This window comes from Bactrocera dorsalis, chromosome 3 (genome assembly GCF_023373825.1).
Source record: "Bactrocera dorsalis isolate Fly_Bdor chromosome 3, ASM2337382v1, whole genome shotgun sequence".
Classification (NCBI taxonomy): Eukaryota; Metazoa; Arthropoda; class Insecta; order Diptera; family Tephritidae; genus Bactrocera; species Bactrocera dorsalis.
In genome coordinates, this window is record NC_064305.1 from 89,960,331 (window position 1) to 89,987,088 (window position 26,758).

Consider the following 26,758-nt stretch of genomic DNA (forward strand, 5'->3'; position numbering starts at 1 on the left):
AATGAAATTTCAATTCACGACGAAAAATGCTCGCAGTCACAATTTGCAGCGCGGCGAACCCCTTTTACGACCGACAAGTGCCCCTCCCACCTGTCACGAACCCCAAACGCAGTTATAACATTGCAATTCCATTCTACGATTCTGTCTTATAGTCACAGTAATTCAGCGCTTGCTTTGACTTCGGGGAGAAAGGTGCTCGCGCTCATAAGAAGTGTGGGGCGCAAAGTGGCTGAAAATTCACCAACTTACGTGGTGTATACATTTATTCATATATATGTATGTGACCCAACCGTATTTGTCTGTGGCTGTTTGCCACTTTGTGTGGCATGAACTGAGCGTGTGTGGGGCGAACAACTTTGAGCGAGCAAAGTGAGACGACATTTTTATTGAAGCGAGTGTTGTGTTGGTGTGGTGACAATTTTTATTTACGTCCTGTGGTTGTTGTTGGTGTAATGTTTAGTCAATAAAAATGATTTGTCAAATCACGAAATTTGATAGTCTCTGCGCGGGTTGGCTGGCGGCGGTCCTGAGGCCTTTTCGATTAATATAAAAACTATAACGAAAATAAATAATTTGTATATACAAACAAATGTCGAAAAATGTCCTTAGGCGTCGGTTTTAAAATATATTACAAGCAAATTGAATTTAAAACAACTTTTTTGGCGAGAACAATGCATTTATTAGATACAATTTTCTATTGCAATATTTTGATAAAACATTATGCGACGAAAAAGCTATATTTCACAGCAAATCTTTTTCTGTTTCTTTTCCTTTTTTCTTGCTGCCAAAACGAGTTTTTATGTTTCGAAGAATTTCCCATCGTTTTGACGACAAGGATTCGGTATTTTCATGAAATATATCGAACATTTTTCCATTGGAACCTTATTTTAAAAATGAAGCCTGTTACTTGAGAACAAAAAAATGATTGAAAAGATAAAAACGCTTTAAAGAAAGCTCAGAAGAGTTATTTCGAAAAGCATTTTAGTATATTTCGTTTACTGTTAGGATAGTCTAAGCAACTCTGTGGCCTACTAAAAAGGTTAGACCACCAATTATTGCCAGTTAGGTAATAGATACAGTCATTCTTTAATCTCCCAACATGATCTAATAGTCAGAGGCACTGCTTGGTTTTGGGATTGCTTTCAGCTTCCGATTAACCTCAAAATAATAGTGCAAGAACGGCAGAGTAGTGTTGTACAAAAAAAAATAAGGTAAAATACTCGATGACGAGTAATTCGGCATTGTATAAAACCAAGTCGCACGGCAATGGTGTGGCAGAGGTCGCTACGGTGGTGTTTTAGTCAAGTATTTTAAAAAAATCGATGTTTTCATAATTCGATAGTTTAGATATTCAAAAATGTCGCGCTAAAAGTATTTTCGAGATTTCCGATTTTTTCAAATTTTTTTCCATAATTATATCTCGTTTAGTGTGGCGGTAACTGGATCGGTAAAACTTTAAACGCGTTTTCTCGAAATCGCTTCTATTTCCACTTAACCGATTTATTTGAAGGTTGGTAAATACCTCTACAAGCGCCTGCCTCAGATTTTAGAAAATTTTAATTTCAAGTGTTTAATAAAAGATTATTTTCATGTCTAAGCGTTTCTGAGATATTTTTCTTTAGTAAAGGTTAATCCAATAGCGACATCTTTGAAAGAGAAGATTTTTATAATTAGTTTGTTTTTGATTACAACGAGGGTTGGAATTTCGACAACCAGGACCACCGTTTTTTGATTATTTGATCTTTTGATTATATTTTTTTAAAGAATTAAAATCATAATATAAATCGATAGTTAAATTGATTTTATTTATTTTTTTTTTAAGTTTGAACAATGTCTAAGATTTATCTTATCTCCAATGAAAGGAGACTAAGCTTTAAAACTTTTTTAAATTCAGGAGATCTACTGTTTAATCCTCACATAACAGTCGGAATCTGAGCTGTTTTTTATTTGGTTTTTCACTTAATATGGAGGAATGTGTATTTATGGCAAGAAGCTGTTATTTATTTTGGTAACTCCAACAAATGTCAAGGGGTATTCTGATCTCTAACGTTCTAAACTAAAATTCTTTGAGTCCTACTTTTCTCAACATGAAATTGGAAAACTAAGTCCATCCATCTAGTTAACCATGTCTTAGAAAAGCATATTCTCAAACATATTTATGGATTTCACTAACGTTTAACCACTTTAAGTATATTTTTCCTTACATAATTTGTCGTCAAACTTCATGGTGTCAAAGCTGCTGGTTAAGAAAGACCATAATTTAATCAAAATCAAAATATTTCCAATAACAAACTTTCCCAAGGCTGCCATTCAAAGTGAGGACTAGCTTTCGGCTTATGAACTCCTTGCATGGTTGCTTTTATTGGGCTGCGATGGGTTGCCACGCAAGCTCTGTTTAGCATTCTTTTTTGCATACAAGTACACACACATACATGTACACACATATATATACATACATTTGATATTATTTGTTTCCCCCAAAAAATGAGAGACATAAACACATGGCAAATGCCTTTCGTGCGTGTTTTTTATGTTGCACTCTACACTATGGAATTTATGAGGCTCTGCCGCAATTTACCACCAACGAAGGCGACACCGTAGACGTTACCACAATCCCCGGCAAGCGCAAACAAGTTCATCGCGCCGACGACGACAAGGATTCGGTATGCTCATTGCCCATATTTGTCTTGCTTAAAAGTTGGCGCGTCTTATGAGTTACGGGGTTACGGAGTTATTTGCTCACCGAGGTGAGGTTATAACTTAACTCCTAATTTGTGGGTCTCCCCGCGACTCTGGCTGCGAGCGCTCCTTCAGCAATCGTTTGGCTGTCTTAAGCGATTGAGACATAAATTTTAAATAAGAATTGCATATTTTTTACCGTTATTCGTTGTTACTTGTGTTATTTTATTTGGCTCTAGGTATGTATGTATTGTGGATATTTGCATTTTGGGGAAAACGGTAGTTATTGCTCAGCCGGCTTGTCTTTTTAACCACAAACTTTTTACAAAGCTTTTAAGTTCCATAAATCACTGTCAAAAAACTTAATTGGATAAGCATGGCTCATATATATATATATATATATATATAAGTATAAATCTATATGTTTATTCTCGTTCTTCATGTAGCCTCGTTATTTGTATTTGGTTAAAATGAATTACAAACGGAAATTAACCAATTTCCTACGAAGTGAGACTGCGTACGAATTATTTGGCTAAGGTTTACACCCAACTGTTTGGGAGTGTATATGAATCCACAAGGTAGTCTACATATTCGAAAAATGCAATAATCAGTAACAGAAATGTATTTAAAATATTTAAGGGGTTACATGGGTTTACGGATTTCAAAAAAGCGAATTTTCTTTTGTTATTAAACTCTACAACACCTCTAGAATATTATTCTAAATTTTCAAATTGATTCGAGTAATAGTTTCGGAGATACAGCCTTGAGAGCTTGTGCGTTCGAGGCTAGAGCCAGCGCGGTCTTTAAACGCGTTTTTCTCTAAACTATGTTTTTGAAGTCGGTTGGCAAGATTTCTCAAGAATAACCCAAACTATCTTCATTAAATTTGACACAGGTCTTTGAGATACAATTATTAAAGACTTGGATGAAGGATTTTTTTTCGAATGTCTGTCAAAACTCCAATTTTCAGTTTTTCCTTCGTCTAAGTTCTAAGTTAAGGTTTGAACTAAAACACGTATTCTTTCACTATACATAGATGATAAAATATTTAATTTTTTATATGAGAAAAAAATTGTTGGAAATATGTTGTTTTTTACCCGTGGAAACCCATGTAACCCCTTAATATTAACCATATACGTACTTATAATAGTAAATCTCGACTTAACCCTGTGTTATTTTAAAAATAAATACTCTCATCTTCATTTCAGAATTTTTGCAGCAATGATGAGACCGACCTTGAGGTATCTATAAACCTGAATTTGGTTATGAAGAAACCTGCTTGATTAAAGAACCACCCTTTGGCTTATATAGATTAGGTGAGAAAATATGTTCACAATAAATGGTGATATGAGAAAGTTAGGACAAAAATCAAGAAGAAGATTAATACCAGTTTTAATTACTGATTTTATACACACAATCTTAGAGGGATGCTATAACCTTGACTATGAAAAATGTGGTAAAATTTTAATATCGAATTTATAAAAGTTAAACTGAACTCTTTTCCAATAAATTGTAGCTCACCTGCACTCTGACTTCGGGCAAATTGACCTTCATAGCTAATTCCTCGCGTGAGTACACATCGGGATAGTGTGACTTCTCAAAAGCTCGTTCCAGTTCGTGGAGTTGATATGTTGTGAATGTTGTGCGATTGCGACGGTGTTTCTTCTTAGAACAATTGTCATCTTGAGCTGGAGAATTGAATAAAAATAATTCATCATAATTAAAATAAGCTTTGAAAGCATGGAGAGTTGAAAAATAATATTTTTATTTACTGTCATGATAGCTTGGGCTCACTAAAACCTGTTCTTTAGGAAGCCATTTTACTAAATTAGGAGTACAGGAGTGTATGCGATCAATAAACTGTTTCTTAATTACTGAGAGAGTCATAGTTAGGGATGGCTAAGCTTAAACAGGGAATTACTTTTGCGAAAATATTTTACGAGCTTTGTAATAATTTAGTTTGGTAGAACCAAAAACGCCGAAAAATAATAACTAGAGAACTGATAAAACTGTTAATACCTTCATCGTCGCTGCCTGAAGTTATCTTTTCGCCTTGCTCGCTGGAGTTAGTCTGATTCAAGTCTTCGCTGGATGCACAGCTGCCATTCACCACGCTGTCGGCGTCATTCAGCCGATCCGGACCATCGCCGCCGGACCCGCTGCCGCCGATCAAACGATAATCGTCCATGTGACGTTGCTGAAACTGTTGCTGTTGTAGTTGTTGCTGCTGTTGCTGTTGTTGTTGCTGCTGCTGTTCCAACGCATTACAATTGCCATTTAATGATTGCTGCTGCACCTCTTCGAAAGTGCGCGCACGTATGCCCTCGAAACTCTTCATTGCATAATTTTCTAAAGCATTTCCGTTGGCTAATTTCGACTCATTCGCCTCGCCGCCATTCAAGTCATCACAGTAGGAAACGGAGGATTTGCGTTTTAATCCACCAAATTGCAGTGAAGCAGCCGACGCACCGGCATTGTTATAATTCGATGACGGCGAAGCTGATAGAGCTGCGGGCGACTGCGGCGATGTAACATCAATCGTGCCCGACATGTCGCCCTGTCCGTCCTTCATGTCGTCCTCATCGCCTGCGTCGATCTCACCGCTGGCCGAGAGCGAAGACATGGAATGCTCATCGTAATCGAGCAGATTGTGATGATTGCTGGTGAGTGCGTTGCCGCCGACTGTCACAGCGCCACCGCTGCCGCCGCAAAGTGCACTGGAGCCGTTGGCGAGACTGAAATACGAAGCGGCGGCGGCGTTCGACTGATTAGCCAATGTCGGTTCCGACGACGATGATTTGGCGAATTTTTCGAATTTTTGCTCCTGTTGCGCGTGTGCCTGCGCTTGTGCCTGGGCGTGTGCTGCCAAAGCGGCCAAATGCTGTTGGTGACTGTAATGTGATGGCGGCGGCGGCGGAGGCGGTGGGCCGGCGTTCGGTGAGTTGTGATGCGGGTGCGAGGGGTGATGATGGTGATGCAACGCCGCTTGCAAGTGGCTCGCTTCGACCATTTGATGCATTGAATTGAGATAATCACCGCTGCTCATGGACGGACTGGTGCGTGTGCTGCCCGAGTCGGTGCTGCCGGACTCGTGTGGTGGATAGTTTAAATGACTGTTGGCGCCACCAGCGGCGTTGTTAATGTTTTGATGCGGAAAGTTCATCATTGCATTGTGATAGTTGAGCGGTTGATGGTGCGGGTGATGTGGGCCGGTGTGAAGTTGTGGCGGTGGCGGTGTGCCTAAATGCAAGGCGGCAGCATGTTGATGGTGGTGCGCGGGTGGCGACTGCATGTTGGGGAATGCGCCGTGTTTATTGTGTGTGGACTGTTGCAGCATTGAGGACATGTGATTGTCCATATTGCGCAGATGCGCCAGCGACATGTTGCAACGTAAATCGGTGGCGTCATCATTAGCTGTGGATGAGAAGTTATAGGTGCATGAGTGATTGGGTGGATTAATTGTTTTTTGGTAAACTACTTAAAAGCTTCAGATTTTCTATGAATGGAGGTGCTCTTATCGGAATAGTTAGTTCATGTGTTAGCCTATTTGACGCTCTTAAGGAGTCTTAGTTTACATAAAAGGGTCTAGTTGAGCAGTCCGGGGTACAATAGCTTCCGTTATTGACATTGTCAACTTTCAATAAAACTGGTAAGTTCGATCTCTAAGTGGTTCTGATATCCTGTTTTACTATAAACTTATAAAGGGTTCCAGGACGAAGCGATATTAGACTCTAACATGCTCAATAAGTAGCATAACGTAGCATGAATGGAATATGGGCCGACATGGAAGTACTAAAGTTCAAAAGGGATTACATCTTCTTCTTCTTTACAGCTTGATGGAAGCTTGATTTACAGAAAAAACATTGCACTCTTTTGATAAGAGAATCCTTAACTTAAAATATACATTCATACATGTTACTAACAGCGCAAATAACCTCTACATACGTTACTAATTTAAGTTTCTCATAATATCGGCCATTATTCAAAGCGCATGTGATCCAGGTTAATCACTTGTATAACTTCGAATTTCAATTTGTCTGAGCAGTCAGCGTAAAACTGGTAATTACATTTTAATTGGACATTTCCCACAGATATCCCATTTCAAGATCCATATTGCCTGACTACTTGCCACACTTTCCACCGACCACCTACCCTCCGATGTGTGTAACTTTTGACCAACCCGCTAATCATATGTTGCGCAACAAATACATATGTATATATATGCTTACATATACATATATATAATTTATGTATATATACTTAGCATTTAAGTAAACATGTAACGGAATCGGCGACTGAGCAACCGAGCAAACCAGTCGTTGAAAAAGTCATATATCAGTATTGCCACCCAGGCGATTAACCAGTCCTTCGGCAGACGGTTGAAAGGAGGTGTACTTGCAAGTTCATAAAGCCTCACACATATTCATGCCGGAGCATGGCAATAAACGGCATTCAATTAGTCGCGTCATATTTACAATGTGCCGCAATAAAAATTCTTAAATGCCGTTTGTTTCAGCCACACGGCATTATTTTAAATGCTCACCCAGAAGCACCGCGTCCGTTAACCAGAAATACCAAAGAGCTCACATACTCGTACATAGACATGTATCGGAGAGTGGGTTGAAGCACGGCTCAGTCGAACAAACGCTCCTTCGGTATTTGCCAAGGGAAAATATCCTGTGACATGCGAGGAAGTCATTAGCTGCTGCAGCGCGGCCAAAGGGTCTCCTAGTTAGTCAACGAGGTGAGAGAGGGCAGTGCAGAGCGTCGCTCACGTGAGTGTGGGTGCCGTGGCGTTAATGATATGTGGAGGGAAGGTAGTGAGGTTGTCACCACCACAACCACTTTATTTGCTAACGGTATCGTATATTGAGGGTTTGCAAGTCGGTGAAATGCTGGAACTTCAACGATTTGAAAATGGATTTATTTTTCCGTGGAACTACTTATTGTATTAAAATGCGCCGAGGCAAACGATATGTGTAACGAGCGGATTGAGTAAAGAGAGTGCCGTGTGTGTGAGGCTCAGAGTGTGCTGTGCCCATTTGGCTAGCGTTCTGTGAGTCCAATTAGTGTTTTGAAAAATGTATAATTACGTTGTGTTGAGTAATTGCATTTTGATGTGTTTAAATGCAATTTTCGGTGCGGTTTTGCTTCGGCGCGGAGTCGGGGCGATTATGGATTGCTGCTTCCGATCACAAACCCCATATCCAAACGCACATTAGTGGTTGGTATGCAGGCTTGTAACGCGGTAATTTGAGTTGAAATGTAAATTAATTCTTTGATTGATTTCCACACTCTCTCCAATGTGACTTTCTTTTCTCTATAATCAGTGAAGCACTCACTCACACACACACACACGACTTGCTCATTTAAGTTGAAAGCCTTTCATTTCGACTTGTTATTTACGTTAATTGCTGGCATGAAATGTAATTAATCGCCTCAAGCATTCGCCAAAATCGCGAAAGTCGGCCTCGTTGATGGCCGTTTAATTGAGTTCACGAAAATTTCATAGACATTTGTTTTCCCATCGTAAAAGTTATTGAGAGAGTTCCTTTCGAGCTGCCGAAAATTATCATGAAAGAAATTTAAATAAAATACCAGACCAAACTGGTCCGGATGAAAACGAAGTCAGTAAATTTTTTGTTTTGGAGTTTGAGATAATCTATTTGTTATTTATGAGTGCAAAGAGCGTGCACCGAAAATATCGCGAACTTGTTTTGTGCAGTCTTATTTAACGAATCACTTTCGCTAAGTATGATAACTTCGAAAAAGTTTAGGAAGAAGGACCCCTGCTTGAAGGCCAAGGTACCATCTGAACAAATTGCCTGCTGGTTGCTGGAGACCATATTATGAATATGACGTCGAAACTATCCAACAATCTAGGAAATGGCTCTTCGAAAATGATCCAAAACCGAACACTTTTCTTTGACTTCTATGAATTCATTATGAATAGTTCCCATTATGAATAGTCCCCATTAAGTTCAGATAAGTTGTCATCAAGGTCATCCAACGGTAGGCACAGGAAACGAACTGCTTCGACGGGGTCGGACCATAGAGAGAGGTCGTGAGATGTCTTGGGTATTGAAAAGGCAGTCGGTGACGGTGCTTATGGCACCACTGCGGTCAGTGCTTGTCGGAACTTAGTTGTGTCCGAAGTCTGGTCGGCGGATTGTTTCATGACGTCGACGTACGATAAAACTCCAGCAGAAACTAGATGAGTTCATTATGTTCCATAAGTGGGAGCATGCGGGCCTCATTGTGCAGATGTTCGATAGGAGAGTAATGGAGAGCAGTGTTCTCATATGTCTGTAGCTTCCGTCTGCATTTTACTGGCACACCTAAACTCTTAGGTTATTGACCAACGGAGTTTTACGCCATCAACTGCAATATTAAGGTCTGTACTCCTTCGAGCAGTTTGTGAATATGCTCGCTGTGGAATTGACGGCGAAGAGTATTAGGTTCCATGTGGCGAGGAACTGAGAAAGATCGGAGAGATAGCTGTTTACTTTTGTGCAGTTGATATCGATTCCATTGCGCGACATCATTATCGAGCATTCATAAGCGTACGAGGTGATAGAAATTCCCTCTGGTGTAGAAGTTAAATAGCAATGGGGAGAGGACACTACCCTGCCAAACCTCCTGCTTAATTCTTCTGAATTTAATTTTTTTACCGTGAAACAGAACGAATGATTGTCGACCGTTCAGGTAGTTTATAGTCCCCGTCTTCAACCTATTGGGTTATCACCATGATAATGGGTCGTCGCATATTGACATAACAATGACTTTGATTAAAACTCAGGCCAATTGTTACTATTAGCTCAAAATAAGCATATTTTTAAGGCTATGAAAAAGATTTGTATTAAAAAACATGAATATATTTTGTATTTTTTGGTTTGTCCGGTCCTATTTTATTGTATTTAATCTAGGTTACGACTTCCTTTGCTCTCAGTGAAACCTTTTAGAGAATACAACGCTTATTTCTCTAGACATATGTATAACCGATGGCAGACAAAAATAAATATTAATATCAAATGTCAAAGTCATTCCTTCGCTGACCGACTCATCTAAGTGACCGAACTCGTGTCTTCCGTCCGCGACATGACAACCATGACATTTCGTAATACTGCCTAATAGCATTTCAATTAAGAGCGCCGACTTCGGCATTTACTCAGAAACGTTTCCTTTGAAAAGTCAGTGATAAAAGCAAAAAAAAAAAACTATAAGAAATATGAGAAGAAAATACTTTAAACGAGATGCGATTCCGGTCTCATAATAAGATGTGTGTAGGTGATAGATGCTGTTGCAGTTGCCCTAATTGCAGAGAGCTGTTGCCACATGTTGCAAGTAATCGTCTAATTGAAGTTGCAAAGCAGTTGTCTTGCCCGCCGCCGGCAAACAAATGCCGAATCATCATTTTGACGCGATTAACGTCAATTTGTAAGACATTTTAACGATTGTTTTGTGGCATTTGTTTGTGTTCCCAAATAAATAGCGGGAATTAACGAAGCTAATGTTGGCGAGCGATTGAAGTGCATTATTTGTTGTGTTATGTGGATCAAGTGAGATGATCGCTGTAGATTGATTATATTGCTTCGATAGGAAAATGTAACATTAGAAGTGATTAGAAAGTTATTTGGTGGATCATAATTAGCGTGGGCGCTAATAGATTCCCACACAAACTAGAAGTGAAAGACTTCCAGGAAAATAATGATTTGCACGATTTATTAATGGAAATCCATGAAAGTTTTGAACCTCCTCCGCTTGGCGGAAGGATTTGTTAAAAATTTATTTTTATCGAAAAAAATTTGGTATTTTGCTTAAAGAGTCTTTATAAAATACCGTTATTTTTTGACAAACATTTTGTGTATTGCTTAAAGAGTCTTTATTTAATACCGCTATTTCTATATATGCACATATTTTCACTTTTCTCGCATTTCTCATTTTTATTTACTTACACGGACACACATTTACCTTGATTTCTAATAATTGACGCTTTTAATTGCCAAAACGAAAGACTGCATTAATGTAATGAACTCAGTTGTTCCAACGCCACAAATTGAGCTGTCGATTACTCCATTAATTTTGTAGCACGCTCACACAATGAAATCTAACAAATTATTTCACCGACTTTCTTCGACTCGTGCAAAGGCAGCGACGCGCGGCGTTAATTGAGCCAGTCAATCGTGTGGTGGTAATTGTTTTGCGATCAGTGTGGGCTTCCACCAATTAGTCACAGCCACACGATGGTGCCGCGAAACGGGCAAACGTTGAATGCCGCGCACTCGCTGTTAACTGTTATTGTCTTAAACAAGCGGTTGACTGTTTGACGAAGAGAGGAGAGCCACATTAGGCAAGCTGTTTGAGGTGCCGTGAAATATTAAGAATTGGAGTTCGATTGAGTTGTTTGATTGTCTGCCGAGTCGAGTGCTTAACCCGGCGTAAATGGGTTAAGCTTCCAGGTGAGCTACCAAAATTTTCGCTACACCTTTTGTGCGTGATTTTTTGAGAAAAAAATTCAAATTATAGAAATTGTATAATTTTCCAAACAATTCGTTGATTAACTAATTTCAGCAGCCGTTTATTTTTCCTTCTACACAAATTTGTTAATTAGCAGCTAAGAAAGCGCAGCAGTAGCAGTAGTTAATTTGTACAACAGCCCACCTGGGGGGCGTATAAATTTTGATTATTAGCCGCGAAGTACAAATATCCCGACGCGCCTGAGATCAATGCACTTGAAACATTTCGGTTGCCGTTCAAGAGCTCTGAACTTCGCTTTGTCTGTTTTGTGGGATCCCTGCGATTTCAGCTGCCTGTTAACTTATGAGCGGTCCATTGTTGCTATTAAAAGGCAATGTTGCGCGCATGTATGTATGTAAGTTGCCCTCATGTATGTATGCATATTGCCACAGTGCAACGAGCCGCTCAATTAGCCACAAAATGTCAATCATGACAAGGATTTTCTACACTCTTTAGTCCGATTCTTTGGTGCTTTTATTTCGTTTGTAGTATTTCCAGCATTCGAATTAGGTGTACTTAGGCTTTGTTGTTGTCCGGTAGGCGTCAGATTCCAATGTCCATGTCACGCTTATATTTACAAATTCATTAATGTTCTTATTGCCGCTCAATTTAATGCCGCATCAATCGCTCCGAAAACATGCATTTATCTCAATCTTAATGATGTCCATGCGCGCGGCCACTTAACGAGCCTAAAAGATGTAAGTATGTGTGTTTGCATTTATATATTATTGTTGTGATGTGTGTACGAGTATATATATAATTTCTTTCCTTAATTTTCAACTCCGACATCCGTTGGACTACTGGGAACGCAAGAAGGGGAAGAAACAATCTTGTTATTTGGTGGTAATGGACGGACATACAATAGAGTAAACGAGAGTATTATGAATATGCCTCTAGATGAGTCTGGAACGATTTCTAGAATAATTATTAATAAGAGAAAGCTTTTGGTTTTCATAAAAGTGGAATATTTGGATGGGAAAGTTTGCTAAATAAATGTTTTCTTCAAAAATATAAGATAACTTGGGAGAATCGTCTCGCAAAACTCCCATAAAAGAACTTGACTTTGATCATTTACTATATACAGAGTTTGTTCGGAAAGTAATAGGACTGAGTCGATCGAACAATCGTTACAATTCTTTAAAAAGTTTCAAAATAGGCTCGCTATGTGTCGATGCAGCGTCGTCTCAAAATGTTTAGTTTCATCGGCGGAAAAAAGTCTGGGAGTCCATATCTGGGCTGTGGGGCGGCTGGGGAAGCGTTGGAATGTCGGCCTTGGTTAGGTAGCTGTTCACAAGAAAGGCGGTGTAAGCCGGGGCGTTGTGCAACTTCTAATCGGCTGCGATGTCTTGTCGGACCCGATTGACTTTTTGTTTGAGTCTCTTAAGGACTTCCACGTAAAACTTGGCGTTGACGATTTGTCCAGGAGGATCAAATTCATGATGAACGATGTCTTTGATGTCAAAAAAGACAATCAGCATCGTTTTCACTTTGGATTTGCTCATTCTTCTGGTCTTCATCAGCGACCTCTTCCCGGCCTTCCTAAAACGTCTGGTGCCACCGAAACACACCACCCCTTGCTTAAGCAGGAGTCCGACTCTTAACTTTTTTCAATAATAGCTTTTCAATTCAAAATACATATATATATTTCAATTCCCATTGCTCCTCTATTGCCTCCAGATCCCTCACTGCTTTTGCTACCACTTACTCACACAACTAAAGTGGTGCATGGGTGTCTGGACCAGCACACCATCGAGCAGCCAAAGTTCTAATGTGCACAATATGCATGTACGTATGTGTGTGTGTGTGTGGGTCTGGTACCTACTTTAGGCATCAGCTGTCAGTTTAAATGCTTTTTGACAGTTTGAAGCAAGCTTCAGCCGGCACAATCGCACTCAGCATCTTGCGCTGCCACTTAAGGCACCCAAATACACACACACTCACAACATATTATATATAAGCATATTTGTGTGTGCGCTCAGAGCGCCTCCGACCGGCTGGCTTCCCACTCACGTGTTATGCTTTAATTTGTCTGCGGCTGACGGATTTGCCAGGTCATTAAGACCTTTAATGAGGTTATTAACAAATTGTGAGCCAACTCAATTGTATTTGCAAAAGTTTGCAACAGTGTTGGACCGAATGATTGTCGTCTGATTTGTCTTAAGCAGGCATGTCTACTTACTTCACGAGACACTTATGGCACATGCGCTGAGTGCGCTCGTGAGTCTGTGTCTGCTTGGTATATAGCGCTATATTATTAATTTTTTAGATTTTTTGCAAGTTTGTTTTTTGCAGCTGTCAATTATGACATTTTGCAACACTCATACGCCGCTGTGTCCCATTTGCTGTTTTGTGTTTGACGCTTTAGCAAGCGGCGTTTGTTGGTTCATTAAAATTGCAAGTAATTCGATTAATTTCGCTTCTATATTGGCTGCCAGCCACTCAATTACCATGACAACTGGAAACGCCTACCGGCCGCTTAAGCGATCTGACGACTCCGCATATTGGCTGAGTGATAGACGCGTCTCAGCACCAGCTTTTAACGGCCACAGCCGAGTGACCCCCACACACACGCATACACCAACACATGCGCGCACGCCTACGGTAGCCATTTTTAATTGATTTTTATTTTTGTGCTGCGCAGCACTTAATTGATTTTAGGATCTGCCCAGTTGCACAAAAACAAAAACAGCAATAATAGTGGAAATAATGACTGTTATAGGCAAAAAGCTATTTTCATTGAACGAATTAAGTCCAAGTCCGCTTCGGAGTTGGAGTTGGGGTTGTGTCGAAGCCTTCACGCATTAGTCAACGAGGTAAAAGCTAAGCAAGCCATAATTGCGTGGAAGGTTGTTGTTATTATTGATTTTTCAAGTTTTTCAAGTTGGGTAATGACGTGGCTTATTATCGTTGTAATTAAAACATAATTAATTTAAAGCTTTTCATTTTTTTAAGTGAAGGCTGTATGGTTTGCTGGTTGAACGGATAACCTCTACGAAATACAAGTATAATAATGCATATACCGCTATATACTTGTGTATATAAATAAAGTAAAAAATAACAATGATATAATTATCGCAATTAATTGCTTATAAATACATATTAATTGCTGGTATTGATTGAATAGCGTTAGTTTTATTAAAGTAATTAGTTTTTGTGACCTCAAATTAGAGACAAGCACCTTTTATATAACCTCAAAACCTAAAAATTACGAAATGAATCGTCATTTTTGTATGACAATGGTGTGCGATATGTGTATTATACTCGTATATATACATATTTGCGTATTTATTTGTTAGTATAAATATAAATAAAATAAGTTAAAGTTTGATTAGAAATACGAAAATACTTTTTAGACTACTCAACATATACTATACAATGTATATCTAGTACTGTATTCCATTGGTCAAAAATATATTTTTATGACTGTAATTAGTACATAGACTTTTACTTTTTAAGCTGTGATTAAATTCTCGAAGAAGTTGTGATAGTTGTTTTGGATATATTTAAAAATAGAATCACAACGAATCCATGACGGTGTCATCCCCTCTAAATATACTTGAAAAGACTTTTTCGACTACCCAATATATACAGAACACTTGGTAGTAATCGGATCATTAGTCTGTGAACAATTATTCCAAAAAAATTTTAAACAGTTTGTTTCGAGAAAAATGCGTTTAAATGCGACTAACTGATTGGCTACCTTGGCTAGATATTAGAAAGCTGTTACACGAAAATTATTTGAAATAAGTATTACTGGAAAGTTTAAAAATTTATTTTTTCGAAACTTCACCCTCAATATGCTCCTTCTTACAACAGTAAGACTGATCAAGGTTTGGATTTCCGCGATATCTGGTTGAAACAAAGTTATTACGACCTCTACTACATATGCACAACACATAAGAAAACAGTCCCTTAAGAATTTTGGTATACATGAACAAAAAATAAAATTTTATATAGTTGTCAAAAGTATGACTATTAAATAAGATCTAGAAACAAGTTGTGTAACAAAAGAAAAAAAATTGCGATATTATATTTTAAGTCACACAATTTTTTATAGAAAACTTTTTTCCCAACAAAGTGTTTGCGTTATACCCCATGACTATGCTCTAAAATTAACTAGAAATCAATTATCTGCCCAAATAATTGCGCCTATTATTGTCTTATCTATTCAAGCGTAATATAAGCTAGTCAAATACATACATGTACATATGTATGTATAAGCGAGTAAGTTGCAGTAACTAACAAGCAGTTATGCGCAAGCAATAACTGTTTACACACACATTTGTAATTGTCACCGCGGCATGTCATTAATTTGATTTTATTACTGTCATTTGCGTCATGAATCAGGTTATCTAATTGCACAAAGGACACGGCCCCATCCATTAAACACAATCAAAGATTTAATTAAATGTTCGAGGTATGCGCGAGTGTTGGTTTGGTAGGCGATGTTTGCTTGCTGGGCGTGCGCCATGGCAGATACGTAAATACATACCACACACACATATATGTATGTATATCAATGCTTACATATATATGACTGAGCGATATGTCTAAAAATATTCTTTTTTCTTGACATGAGATAATATTCGAAGAAAAGGATTGAAAGCGAGTATATCATTTGCTATTTATATACCGAAATGTTATTATATCTAGTAAATAGAAATTAATGATATAAATGGAAGCTCTGTCAAATAGTTTTTATGCAATGAGTCAAAGTCGTGAGGACTTACATTAAAAAAAATTAATTCGAACAATTATTTTATTTTAGGAACAAGTTTTTGCCATGTCAGTGCTGTAGGATGGAGTCATGTGTAGAGGTTCAAGCAAGTGAGGAAAGTTCTCTGAACGTCATTCACTTCGGAGAGGCCACAAACGAATCTTTTACATCTGGCTCAAGCAGCTTACGACTTAAACCAAGTATTACCCAGAGGATACTTGGTCTAAGTCGTAAGCCAAAAAACATTCGCTTGAAAGCGAGCTAAAGTGAGAAGGCAAAACATCCTTCCCCAGGGTTGGGCGCTGTGTTTGGGATCCGCCATGTAAAAAACACTCTCAATAAATAATCATTTGCTTCAAGAACCGTGCCCTTAGTTCTGCTTTCTCCAGATTAAATAAGCAAGCGAAGCAAATGGGTCTGGTAGTAAATGTGGGCAGCATGAAATATCTCCTGTCGATGAGCTGTTCGAGATACTATATATGGCGACGTTGTAAACTCACAAAGAACCTGAGGAAAATTTCAGACCAATATCTCAAAAACTGAGGAACTAGTTGACGGGTGGTCCTTCCTTCTGAGTTTAACAAACTTGTGGGCAGACTTAATATACACTCTTCATAGTATAAAAATATCAAAATATCGTTCAAGATCCATAGGGCACATAGTAAGTTATTAAGAAAATCGTGAACGTAAATATGAATCTTGTAATCAACCTAATTTGCCAAACGAATCATGCCTAAATAAATAACTAAAAGCTTTCTTCTTTAAAACTGAGAAATAACAAATGTGGTCTGTCCCGTGCCAAAGTGGCTTGCGTAGATAAGTCGTGGAATGTTAATCGCTAAATCACATTAACACTTGTTTTCGTCTACGCGAGGAAATAACTTCAAATTAAGGATTTTTCGCAGACGTGGAATACCCCTTAACAAGAATGAAAACTCGCACACATATTTAGATACTATGATTGTGTGTGTAAATAGTTAAGTAAGCAGACGCTCGTCGGCTAACAGCGCTTCCCTCGCAGTTTAGTAGTTATATTGGCTGTTAAACACCATCAGCGTCACTCTGCACCACCTTCGTTTTTCGCTTCGGAATGTAATTTAGCGGATTTAGATGCACGACAGCTGATAAGAGCAGCGAGCGAAAGCGTTCGTCGTCGTCACCTTGCGCTGATTTCGTGATTCGCGATTTCGTAAAGGGATTAAGCCGATTTCATTATCCTCCGTGTGCCATTGTTTTACCGTTGTTTGCAAAAATCCACGCGAGTAGGCGTTTGCTGGCGTTTTGTTAGTTGCCAGCGGCTTTTAGCGCTTCAAATTTATGCAGTTTTCTTGAAAGTTTTAATGCCTTTTTGGTTAGGCGGCACTTTTTCTCGTTTTTTTGTTTTTATGTGTTTTTCGTCATTTTTTATTTTTACTCCGGGGATTAGTAGACGATTTAAATGGATTATAACGCAATTTCGACTTGGTGCCTGGCCGTGATGCCACCTGTCAAAATTTATTGTGTTTCAACTTGCTTTTTGTTTTCTTTCGGCACAGCTGTAATTGCCAAAAGCGACAATTGTGGGTGTTTTATGACGCTTGCAATCAAGCATGGATAAAAAGTTTGAAACACGCAACCCCCCTCTAATAAAAATTTGATTTAATTCCGATTGTCTTCATACTTTGTTGTTAAATACATTTCAAATGCCAAAAAGAAATGCTAAGCAAGCTTTGCACTTACCTTCCCCGCACTCACTGCGATTCTTCAGACCCAGTATGGCGTCAATGGTGTGGCGTGGCGTCAGAGCTTGGCCGCTTGTGCCAAATTTCCGCGAGGTGTCCTTCAACGTGATGTCAGCATCTAAAACATTTCAAATTTGAATCTGTTAAAATTAGTTTAATATTTGAAAACATTTATGTGTTCATTTAGATACCAAAGAAGCAGATATGTATTCTTCAGAAATTTTGTTAAAAAATTAGAGAATTTGTGTTTGTAAGCTAATCACATTTAAAACAAGTAAGGAAGAGCTAAGTTCGGGTGTAACTGAACATTTTATACTCTTGCAACGTATCAGTATCAAAGCTAAGCAAATACTTTCAAGTGCTCAAGTTTGTTAGTTACTTATATGGGATCTAGTACAAGTTTTCACTCGATTTAATCCAGTTTTGGCACAAAGACGAACCGTTATTAGAAATACAAGCTCTTTCAATTTTATTAAGATAACTCACATATATGCCGATATATATGGTATAAAGTCAATCGGAAGTCCGAAAATCTTTCCATTGGATATATGGGAGCTAAGTGAATAATTGTTCCCATTCAACCCATTTTCGACATACTACAAGTATAACATAAGCTGACTTACGTTAAACGCACAATTCGTAGTTTAGGAAAAATGTAAAATTAACCTCTTATGGGGCGAGACCACGCCTATTTTTTCAAAGTTATTAACCCACAGGTGCTTCTTGCTACTGCAGTCGAACACTTTTTGCCACTTTTTGCTAGAGGCATTATCCTATCAGTGTAAAACGTTTCTGGTTTCTCGGCGAAAAACTGCGACAAGTAATTTTCACAGGCTTTCCTTGAAGTCAACTTTACTCCATTAAGAGAGTTCTGCATTCACCGTAACAAATGGTAGTCCGATGGTGTAAGGGCAGGGCTATGTGGTGGATGCACCAAAACTTCCCTGCAAAACTCTCTCAGTTTTTTCCGAGTCATCAAAGGTGTGTGTGATGTAGCGTTGTTCTGATGGAAGACGAAACCCTTTCTGTCCATCAGTTCTGGCCGTTTTTTTCGATTCCTTACTTCAATCTCATAAGTTGTTGACAGTAAAATGTAGCATCAATCGTTCGACCAGGCTGGAACAGCTCATAGTGGCTGATTTCTTTCCAATTCTTCCAAACACTCGGCATAACCTTTCGAGGCGTAAATCCTGGCTTTGCGAACTTTTGTTGACCATGATCTTTTTCTCACATTATTGTCCTATTTGATCCACTTTTCGTCTCCTGCTACCATTCGCTTCAGAAATGGTTCGATTTCATTTTATTTCAGCAAAGAATCGCAGATGTTATGACACAATGTGATTGGTAGCACTGGTGATATACGACAGCAACGGTATCTATTGACAATATACGAAAAGTCATTTTCGACTACTTAATATATTTGGTTAATTTTCCATACATTGATCTCCCAGTACAAATCTGATCGAAATTCAAATTTTGATAATGGAAGTCCTTTTTTGGGGCCATTGAAGATAGCATGTAACCCGAAAAATCCTTTTCTACAAAATTTCACAGCGTATTCGGAGATGTGTATGAATTTCCACTCAGGATTTTAATTGAGACAGAATTTGGCAAGTATATCAGTTTCAAGACTGCTGAAAATTGTTATTTGGAAGTCCAAAACACCTTGTTCGCACTTAACTTGTAAAAACGAACACATTTGACACACACACGCACATATACGTAAGCTCTGGTCAAGCTGGCAAATTTTGTGAAGCGAGTGAAAGTCACTTGAATACAATTTCCATTAAATTAAAAAATCGGAATTACACAATTAAAATAATGAATGCAATTAAGTGCACGAGCCTGTCATAAATTTGTAAGCAATTTTTAATAGCATTAAAAGTGCACTCCATCACCAACACCGCCAGCAGCGCTGCAGTTGCGCATTCACCTCCTTGCTCCACAAACACACTCACCACACACACACTCACATGCTCCTAAACACATGCATGTGTGTGTGTATGTGGCGTGTTTGCACAGTTATGTGGTGGTGGCAGTGTGGGTGACGGGGGATGTCATTTATTGGCGACATGTTTGTTTTTAACGAGGTAAACACCGTAATTACCGATCGTTTCGTGCGCCGAACTGCAAATCGCCACACGAATGCCACCAAATGCGTCGCCGACACAGCACACAATCCCACACACAAGTGGGCGTTATGCGACGTGGCAAGTTGGCGGTGTTGGCGGCTGACTGTTGCACTTTTATCAGAAACTAAAAATCACTTTTATGACAATTTGTCATGACAGGCAGGCACAGCTTGTCATGTCACGGCAAAGCAGCAACATGGCGGCCTGCAGCCTACAGAGACATTCTCGTGTCACCGCTATCAATGCAAGCCCGCAAATCGCATCCCAGTGGTGTACACAAGTGACTCAGTTGGATGTGGTGTGAATATACATACATACAAGTATAGTATATGTGGTGTCTTTGACTTTGGCACAACTAGTGACATTGTAAGGAATAGAACCGATTTCTATTGATTATGCAATGACTCTATAAATACCATTCTCCGGAATAACCTTGAGGTGCTTGGCTCCCCTCTGTCCTCTCAAAATGCTTGCCTTTCATCGGCCTTTACAGGCAAGGAAACAAAAAAGTCTCGGGAAGACCACATCTGGGCTGTAGGACGGCTGCAGAAACGTTGGGATGCCGGCCTTGGTTAAGTAGCTATTCAAAAGAAAGACGGTGTGAGCCGGGACGTTGGAGTGGTGCAACTTCCAAGCGGCTGCAATGTCTTGTCGGACCCGATTGACCCTTCATTCGAGTCTCTTGAGGACTTGGTGTTGACGGTTTGTATAGGAGGAACAAATTCATTGTGGACGATGCTTTTGACATCGAAAAAAAAAGAAGATCAAAAGACAATGAGCATCGTTTTCACTTTGGATTATCTCATTCAATAGCGACCTTTCCCCGGCCCTCCAAAAAGGCCTGGTGCAACCGAAACACAACACTTTTTGCTAAAGCAACATGTGGGTAAGTCTGCTTGATCATATCAAATGTCTCTGTCGTAGATTTACCAAGTTTCACACAGAATTTAATCGCATTCCTCTGCTCTAACGAATGCTGCATTTTCGGCTTTCGCCGCTCCTATAAATGTTCTTCTGACTCCAGGCGCTCGGAGACAACTAACCAGTAGCTTGTTCGTTAGCTGGGAACGCTCTCCACCGAATCCGCATGCTCCGAAGTACAGTCGCGTCGGAAGAAAATCAGTCCTATTACTTTCCGGATAAACCCTGTATATACATATATAAAGGATCCCCATGTCGAGCCGAGTCGATTTAGTCATGTTTGCCTGTCTGTATATAGGCAATCTAGTTTGAGATTTCTTTCACATTTGGCACCCACCCTTTTCTCCTTTAGAAGCTGGATATTTGTCGGAACCGCGTATGTCAGACCACTATAGCGTATAACTGCCATAAAAACTGGACGCAATAAAGAGTTTATATGAAAAGGACGAGATATCGTCACCAAATTTAGCACGGAGTTTTGTCCAAGGCATTCGGTGTATTCTCTGAAGAAATTGTTCCGATCGTTTCACTATAGCATAGAGGTGCCATACAAACCGACCAATAAAAACTAAGTTTTCATAATGAATATTTTGTATTTGTAAAGGTCATTAGAGCTTTGCGTTTTTTCTGCTTTTTGTTTAATCTTGAGCCAACACTTTTTACCACTGGGTTATGATATCCAAATCTTTTTCGGCCGTCATCGTTAATCTATGTCTAGTTCTATGTGTGCGTGGCGATTCGTGAGCGGGTTTAAATTGTTAATTATTGACCTAAATTGTTGGTAAATATATGAGGCTGAGATAAAGCGAACTGGCTTTTAGCGCTGTGACAATAATGATTGCAGTAACGCTGTGAGTGCAAGAACAACAAGTTGGCGCGCAAACATATTTGAGTATATTATTGCAGAAAAGGACACTTTAAAAATTAAAATTAATTACATTATATGCTGAATTTACATTATTTTAGTTTTTTTGTCACGGTAAAAAAATAAATAAAAGAGATTTTGAAACACCCACACTTCATCATCATATTTTAACAACAAGAGGCCTTCACCAGGTCATCGCGTTAGAGCCTTGGTCTACTCTTCTCTCTGTGTACTTACTTACTGGTACATATGTATGTATGTATGTGAGTAAATATGTACAGCAACAAAGTTGTGAACAAATTTTATCGCGATTTTTTTACTTTTTTCGGTCTATTGTTGTTGTTGCGTGTAATTTGCATTCAATTAAGGTTACAGGTGTGCCATGCACTGCATGTGTTGGCGATTTTCTCAATTTTTTATTCTAATTGTATATAGTATGCACATTAGCCGCTGAGAGCGTGCCTACCACACATTTGCTTTAATTAAATCAGACTGATTTTATGGCCATTATTATTGTTGTAATTTGTTTATTTGCATTCAAAGTTGTGTTGCTTATGGCAAGTGGACAACGGTAAATGCTGTTTTCTGGTTCTGTTTAAGTGACGCATAATGGCGTTTTGATGGAAAAAACGAATTAGAATCAAGTCAATGTTTTAGTGGCTACAATGATTTGATTTCCTTTGTCATTGCGGCAATATTTTAAAGATTTACAAAAATTATTATTAGTTTTTAAATATTTTTCAACTTCTGATTTGGGAAATAAACACTTATTTGAAACATGAAGATTATTATATTAAATATAGTAGTCTTTTTAAAGTTTAATATTATGGTGGAATAATTTCAAATCGACATTCTAATATCAAATCCTACTAAATTGAAAAAACACATTATAATTCGTAGAGTTGTGGGTGGCATACTTTATTGCAATGAAAAATGTTGTGGTCAGTTCGTGTATTGAATAGAAAAATTCCACGAAAGAAAACGATGTGGACCAAATTTTTACCATCTTTCGAGAACTTCTTCTGCGGTGACTTAAATGTCATGATGCGTTTCTATCTTGAAGCATGTTCACCCTCAGCCACGTATTTATGCGGCGAAGTGTCGAAAAAAAGCATTCAAAGCTCGCATTCGTCATAGGAAGTGGGCAGAATATGCGAAGAAAGCTGTGAATTATGGAAATAGGTCTACATCGCAGTTCTTCAACGCTTCCAATGCAGTAGTCGGTAACTTTTACTTCAATACACTAACCGCCATATTCGGCATAAGGTTTGTTAGAAACACGAAAGACATAATTTGTAGTATATGGGAGTTGGGGTTGTATCATCCCGATTTTACGTATCAACAATTATCATGGCTATATACTAAAAAAATGTTGCCTGAGTTTCATGGAGGTACCTCGCAAGCTTAGCACTGTACTAAATTTGGTTGAAATCGGTGAGTCGAGTCCCGAGATATGTGATTTCACCAAAAAGTGGGCGGTGCCGCGCCAATAGTCCAAATTTCACACCGGCTCTCATAATGCCTCAGCCGTATTTAGTGTTGATTTATTGCGTTTTTTACATAGTATATATTTTTGTACAGTACCATTATATATATTTATACAGACATGGCTAAATCGACTAAGCTAAGCACGAAGATCATTTATTTCGACGTTTCTGCCTTTGTTACCAATTTCGGAGGATAAGAGAAAGGAATGCACTCGTAGCAATAAGTATCGTCGGAGATTCGAGCTTTTTCACCATTCTTATATCTAGCCAAGTAAACACTCCCCATAAACGAAGACTTCAACTTACGAAATACCTCTCCAGATACCTGTTTATGGATATTTAACCATGATCTGCAACGAAGAGAGTTTTCAGAAAAGCTTGGCAGCATTGTTACCTCTGGAGAGAGTGGTGAAACGAACGAGCATTAATAAACAAATGTTCTTGCCTTTTTCGCGATGTTTGATAACGAAACTTAAATGTCTTTGTGCTCTAAATGATTAAATTCAATGCAAATGTTTGAGATCACCTTCTCAATCCCACAGAACTTTAAAGATTGATTATTATATGTAGTGATGTATGGGGTAATGTGGAGGAAAGGCTTTCCAGCAGCATATTTGCTTTAGTTTTTAAGAAGCTAGTCAGCCAATAAAGCAGCGCTTGATTAAGATAAAGCTTTACATATGCTCGACACAAAACGGATACCAGTTTTACTCGAAAACAGTTGAGAGTTCACAGTTCATTGGAAATTATTATGCTTGTATATCCTAATCATCTATCACTTTCTTGTTATTGACAAATTAATTTTTAACTCAGCTTAAAACTAAGCGAATATTACCGGGCAGCTCCCAGACTTCACTTAATTCCAACACTTTTCCAACTTAAAATCAATCAATTCAATACCTTCTGCAATGACCGAGTTATTATTGGCGCCGCTTAAAAAGTTCTGTTCGAACTGCTCCAAATTCTTGAATTTCTCCACAATCAGCTGCAAGTTCTTCGAATCGCGCACATTCTCCAGCAAATGACGAAAATTCTCGAGTTGTTTGGGCGGAAATTTGCCACCGTCGCCATTGCTAGAAACCAGTTTTTCAAAAATATTTTGAAAAGTCTGTTTCTGCACGTTGGACATACTGCCGAGCGCTGCAATGCTGCTCATGGCGCCGGCGGCCGTGGACGTGGCCACAGTGGCGGTAGGAGAGGCGGGCGCTGGCGAAGTGGCGCTGTTGTTGGCGGGCGGCGATGCAGTGGACCGCGAGTTCATTAGTGTGGGTGGTGGCGTAGTTTTTATATCCATTTTCGCTTATTTTATTTTTAGTAATATTATTTCTATATGGACGAGTTCACAAGCTTTCTTTTCACACCAATAAATTGCTTCAGAAAAGTTCAAATATTTTGGATTCTACAAATCTTCACAAAAATAATTCATAATTTATTTTTTGTTTAATTGCTTTATATTAAAGCGTCACTGGTTCAATTAACTGATTTTATTTTCGAAAGCACAATAAAAGCTCGACTAAAAGCTGTCGTGTAGTGTTTATTTAATTGGCGAGCAATGCAATGCCGACGCTTTTTCACCTCACTAATTCACGTGAGTGATTTGGTCACAAGTATTTGTTTTTTTTTTTTGCTGTCTTGTATGTCAACCCGTCAAAATTCCGTAACCGTAAGTTCAAATTTGACACGGACGTTACCTCGGCCAGAGTACGAATGCCGCGCGTTGTTGAACCGTAAAACCAGGTAGCCGGAGCTCAAGTGCAACCGTGAAGCACACTGCCACAATGCAAAGGTGGCAATAAACAAACGGCAAAAACCAACACGGCCGTTCAGGTTGCCTAGGCTGATACGCTTTCTCGAGAGTGCTGTGCCCACCGTTTGCCAGGTTGACTGGTTGGCTGATTTGTTGTTTCGTTGGTTGCCTGTTTCTGGTAAGTGTGAGACGTGCAGCAAACTCGAATGCTCGTAAATCGAATTGGGAAACTGGTTTGGAGGGTTGAGTGGCGTGGTAGAGAGTACACACAGGCACACACAAAGCTGTGCGATGAAATGGTTTTGTTCGCTTTGCAGTGTATGGAACGCGTGAGAGGCGTGGCCTAAAGAAATATTGCGCTCACCAATTCACAGAGTGATGTGTGAGCAAGGAAAAGGATATTTTTGTTGAGTCTTGGCTGGCTTACTAGGAAAAATGTCTATGTCTCGGCATACGAACTTCGATCTAAACTTTTTCGCTTCTCACATTTTTGTCGAAAACAATTTTTTTGTTTCTAGGTGATAAACATTTCCGAGTAAGTAGAAAAACTCGTATTGAAAGGTAAGTGTTTGACAACAGTTTAAAAACAGGTTAAAAAACTTTCTGCGGCAAAAATTAGTGTGTATAGCCTTTCTTTGAGAGACTATGGTGTATACCAGTAATATCCAGACACATATTGCGATTGATCCATTTGAAGGGCTAAATACACTAGTCGTGTTGTCAGTAGCTTCTTGCCAATATTAGGTTGCTAAAACTGAAAATAATGGTAAAAATTTTCTAACATAAAGGATTTTTTGTGTTGTGGTTAAGAGGCGTAGTGGTCAAACCATCAACATATACTAAAATGACAAAAATAGCTGTACGTGATGGAAAATTTTTTAACCCGAGTTCTTAATCTGAGTTCCTACGATTTGTAGTAGTGATACCCTTCGAACTGTTGGGAATCGAAGCTTCTTATAGAAACCTTCATATTTGTCAAAAGTAGCTATTTTGCTGAGGTCATAGAAGCCATTTCTTACTTAAGATCTTAGCAGGCCCCTGAATATTACTTTTACCTGTCACATCGAGTATTTGAGACTCGTTAGTTTGAGTATGGCAGCTATAGCCTCTAGTTGTCTGGTGCAATATTTCAGATCGATATCTCAAAACCTGTGGGACTAGTTCGCGTGTATACAGCCGTACAGAGAACATGGTGAGATGGACGAGCTTGGATTCTGAACATTTATATCTGTGTGTATATAATTTATATGTTCTCCGACGTTTACTTCTGGGTAACTGAATATAATATATAACTTTAACGGAAAATAAGTAAAAATTACCCCCTTTCGCCAATATGTGCTCTAATAAAAACTATTAATTTCCGCATGACCCTAAAAATAAATCTCCAAACTAATTAGTAAACAAATTGGAAGTGTCTCAGCACGTGACCACGATCGAATTTCAAGCGCCCATGTGGAAAGGCCACGAAAATAAGGGGAAATTTTCACTCTACCATTTTCACACCCTTCGCACAACCAACAGCTGAGCGTCACATACGCTCTCTCGAACATAATCCGCTACTCATTAGTGCAGGACGGATGACTATGGGTACTTACGGGGATAATATGCAAAACCCTCATTCAACTACGCTTGATGAGGCAATGGCGCTGCGTCGCATAATTCCTTCTCTGCTTGCATGTGTGTTTGTGAGTGTTGTGTTGCTGCAGCTGCTGTAATGGAAGAGAGTAAGCTTTATAAGGATACAAAAACACTTAATCACATAAATCAGCAAAGTAAGCGATGGAGAGTGGGCAATTGAATGAAAAGCATGCGGAAGGAAGAAGGCAGCCAACACACATGCACAAACGCAGCTAAGTGTGTGTGCTGCGGGCCGATAAGTGGTAGCGCAGAGTGATTGTGCATCCCGCTCCCGCTTGCGCAAATGAACTGTGATTTTGATGAAGCGCCATCAAAGCAACAACAACAACAGCGG

The 26,758-nt window shown here is 39.0% G+C and overlaps 1 protein-coding gene across 1 annotated transcript in view; it reads right to left on the reverse strand.

The window, feature by feature from the left end:
* Nucleotides 1-24,838, reverse strand: part of LOC105225452 (retinal homeobox protein Rx) — a 58,369-nt gene extending 33,531 nt beyond the window's left edge. The window contains exons 1-4 of the mRNA XM_029549863.2: nucleotides 23,940-24,838; nucleotides 17,633-17,752; nucleotides 4,699-6,093; nucleotides 4,201-4,367 (exon numbers count right to left, since the gene is read on the reverse strand). Coding sequence (XP_029405723.2) covers nucleotides 4,201-4,367; nucleotides 4,699-6,093; nucleotides 17,633-17,752; nucleotides 23,940-24,333 — 2,076 coding nt within the window. The 5' untranslated portion in view covers nucleotides 24,334-24,838. The remainder of the gene's footprint in view (nucleotides 1-4,200; nucleotides 4,368-4,698; nucleotides 6,094-17,632; nucleotides 17,753-23,939) is intronic.
* Between the last annotated feature and the right edge of the window lie 1,920 nt (nucleotides 24,839-26,758).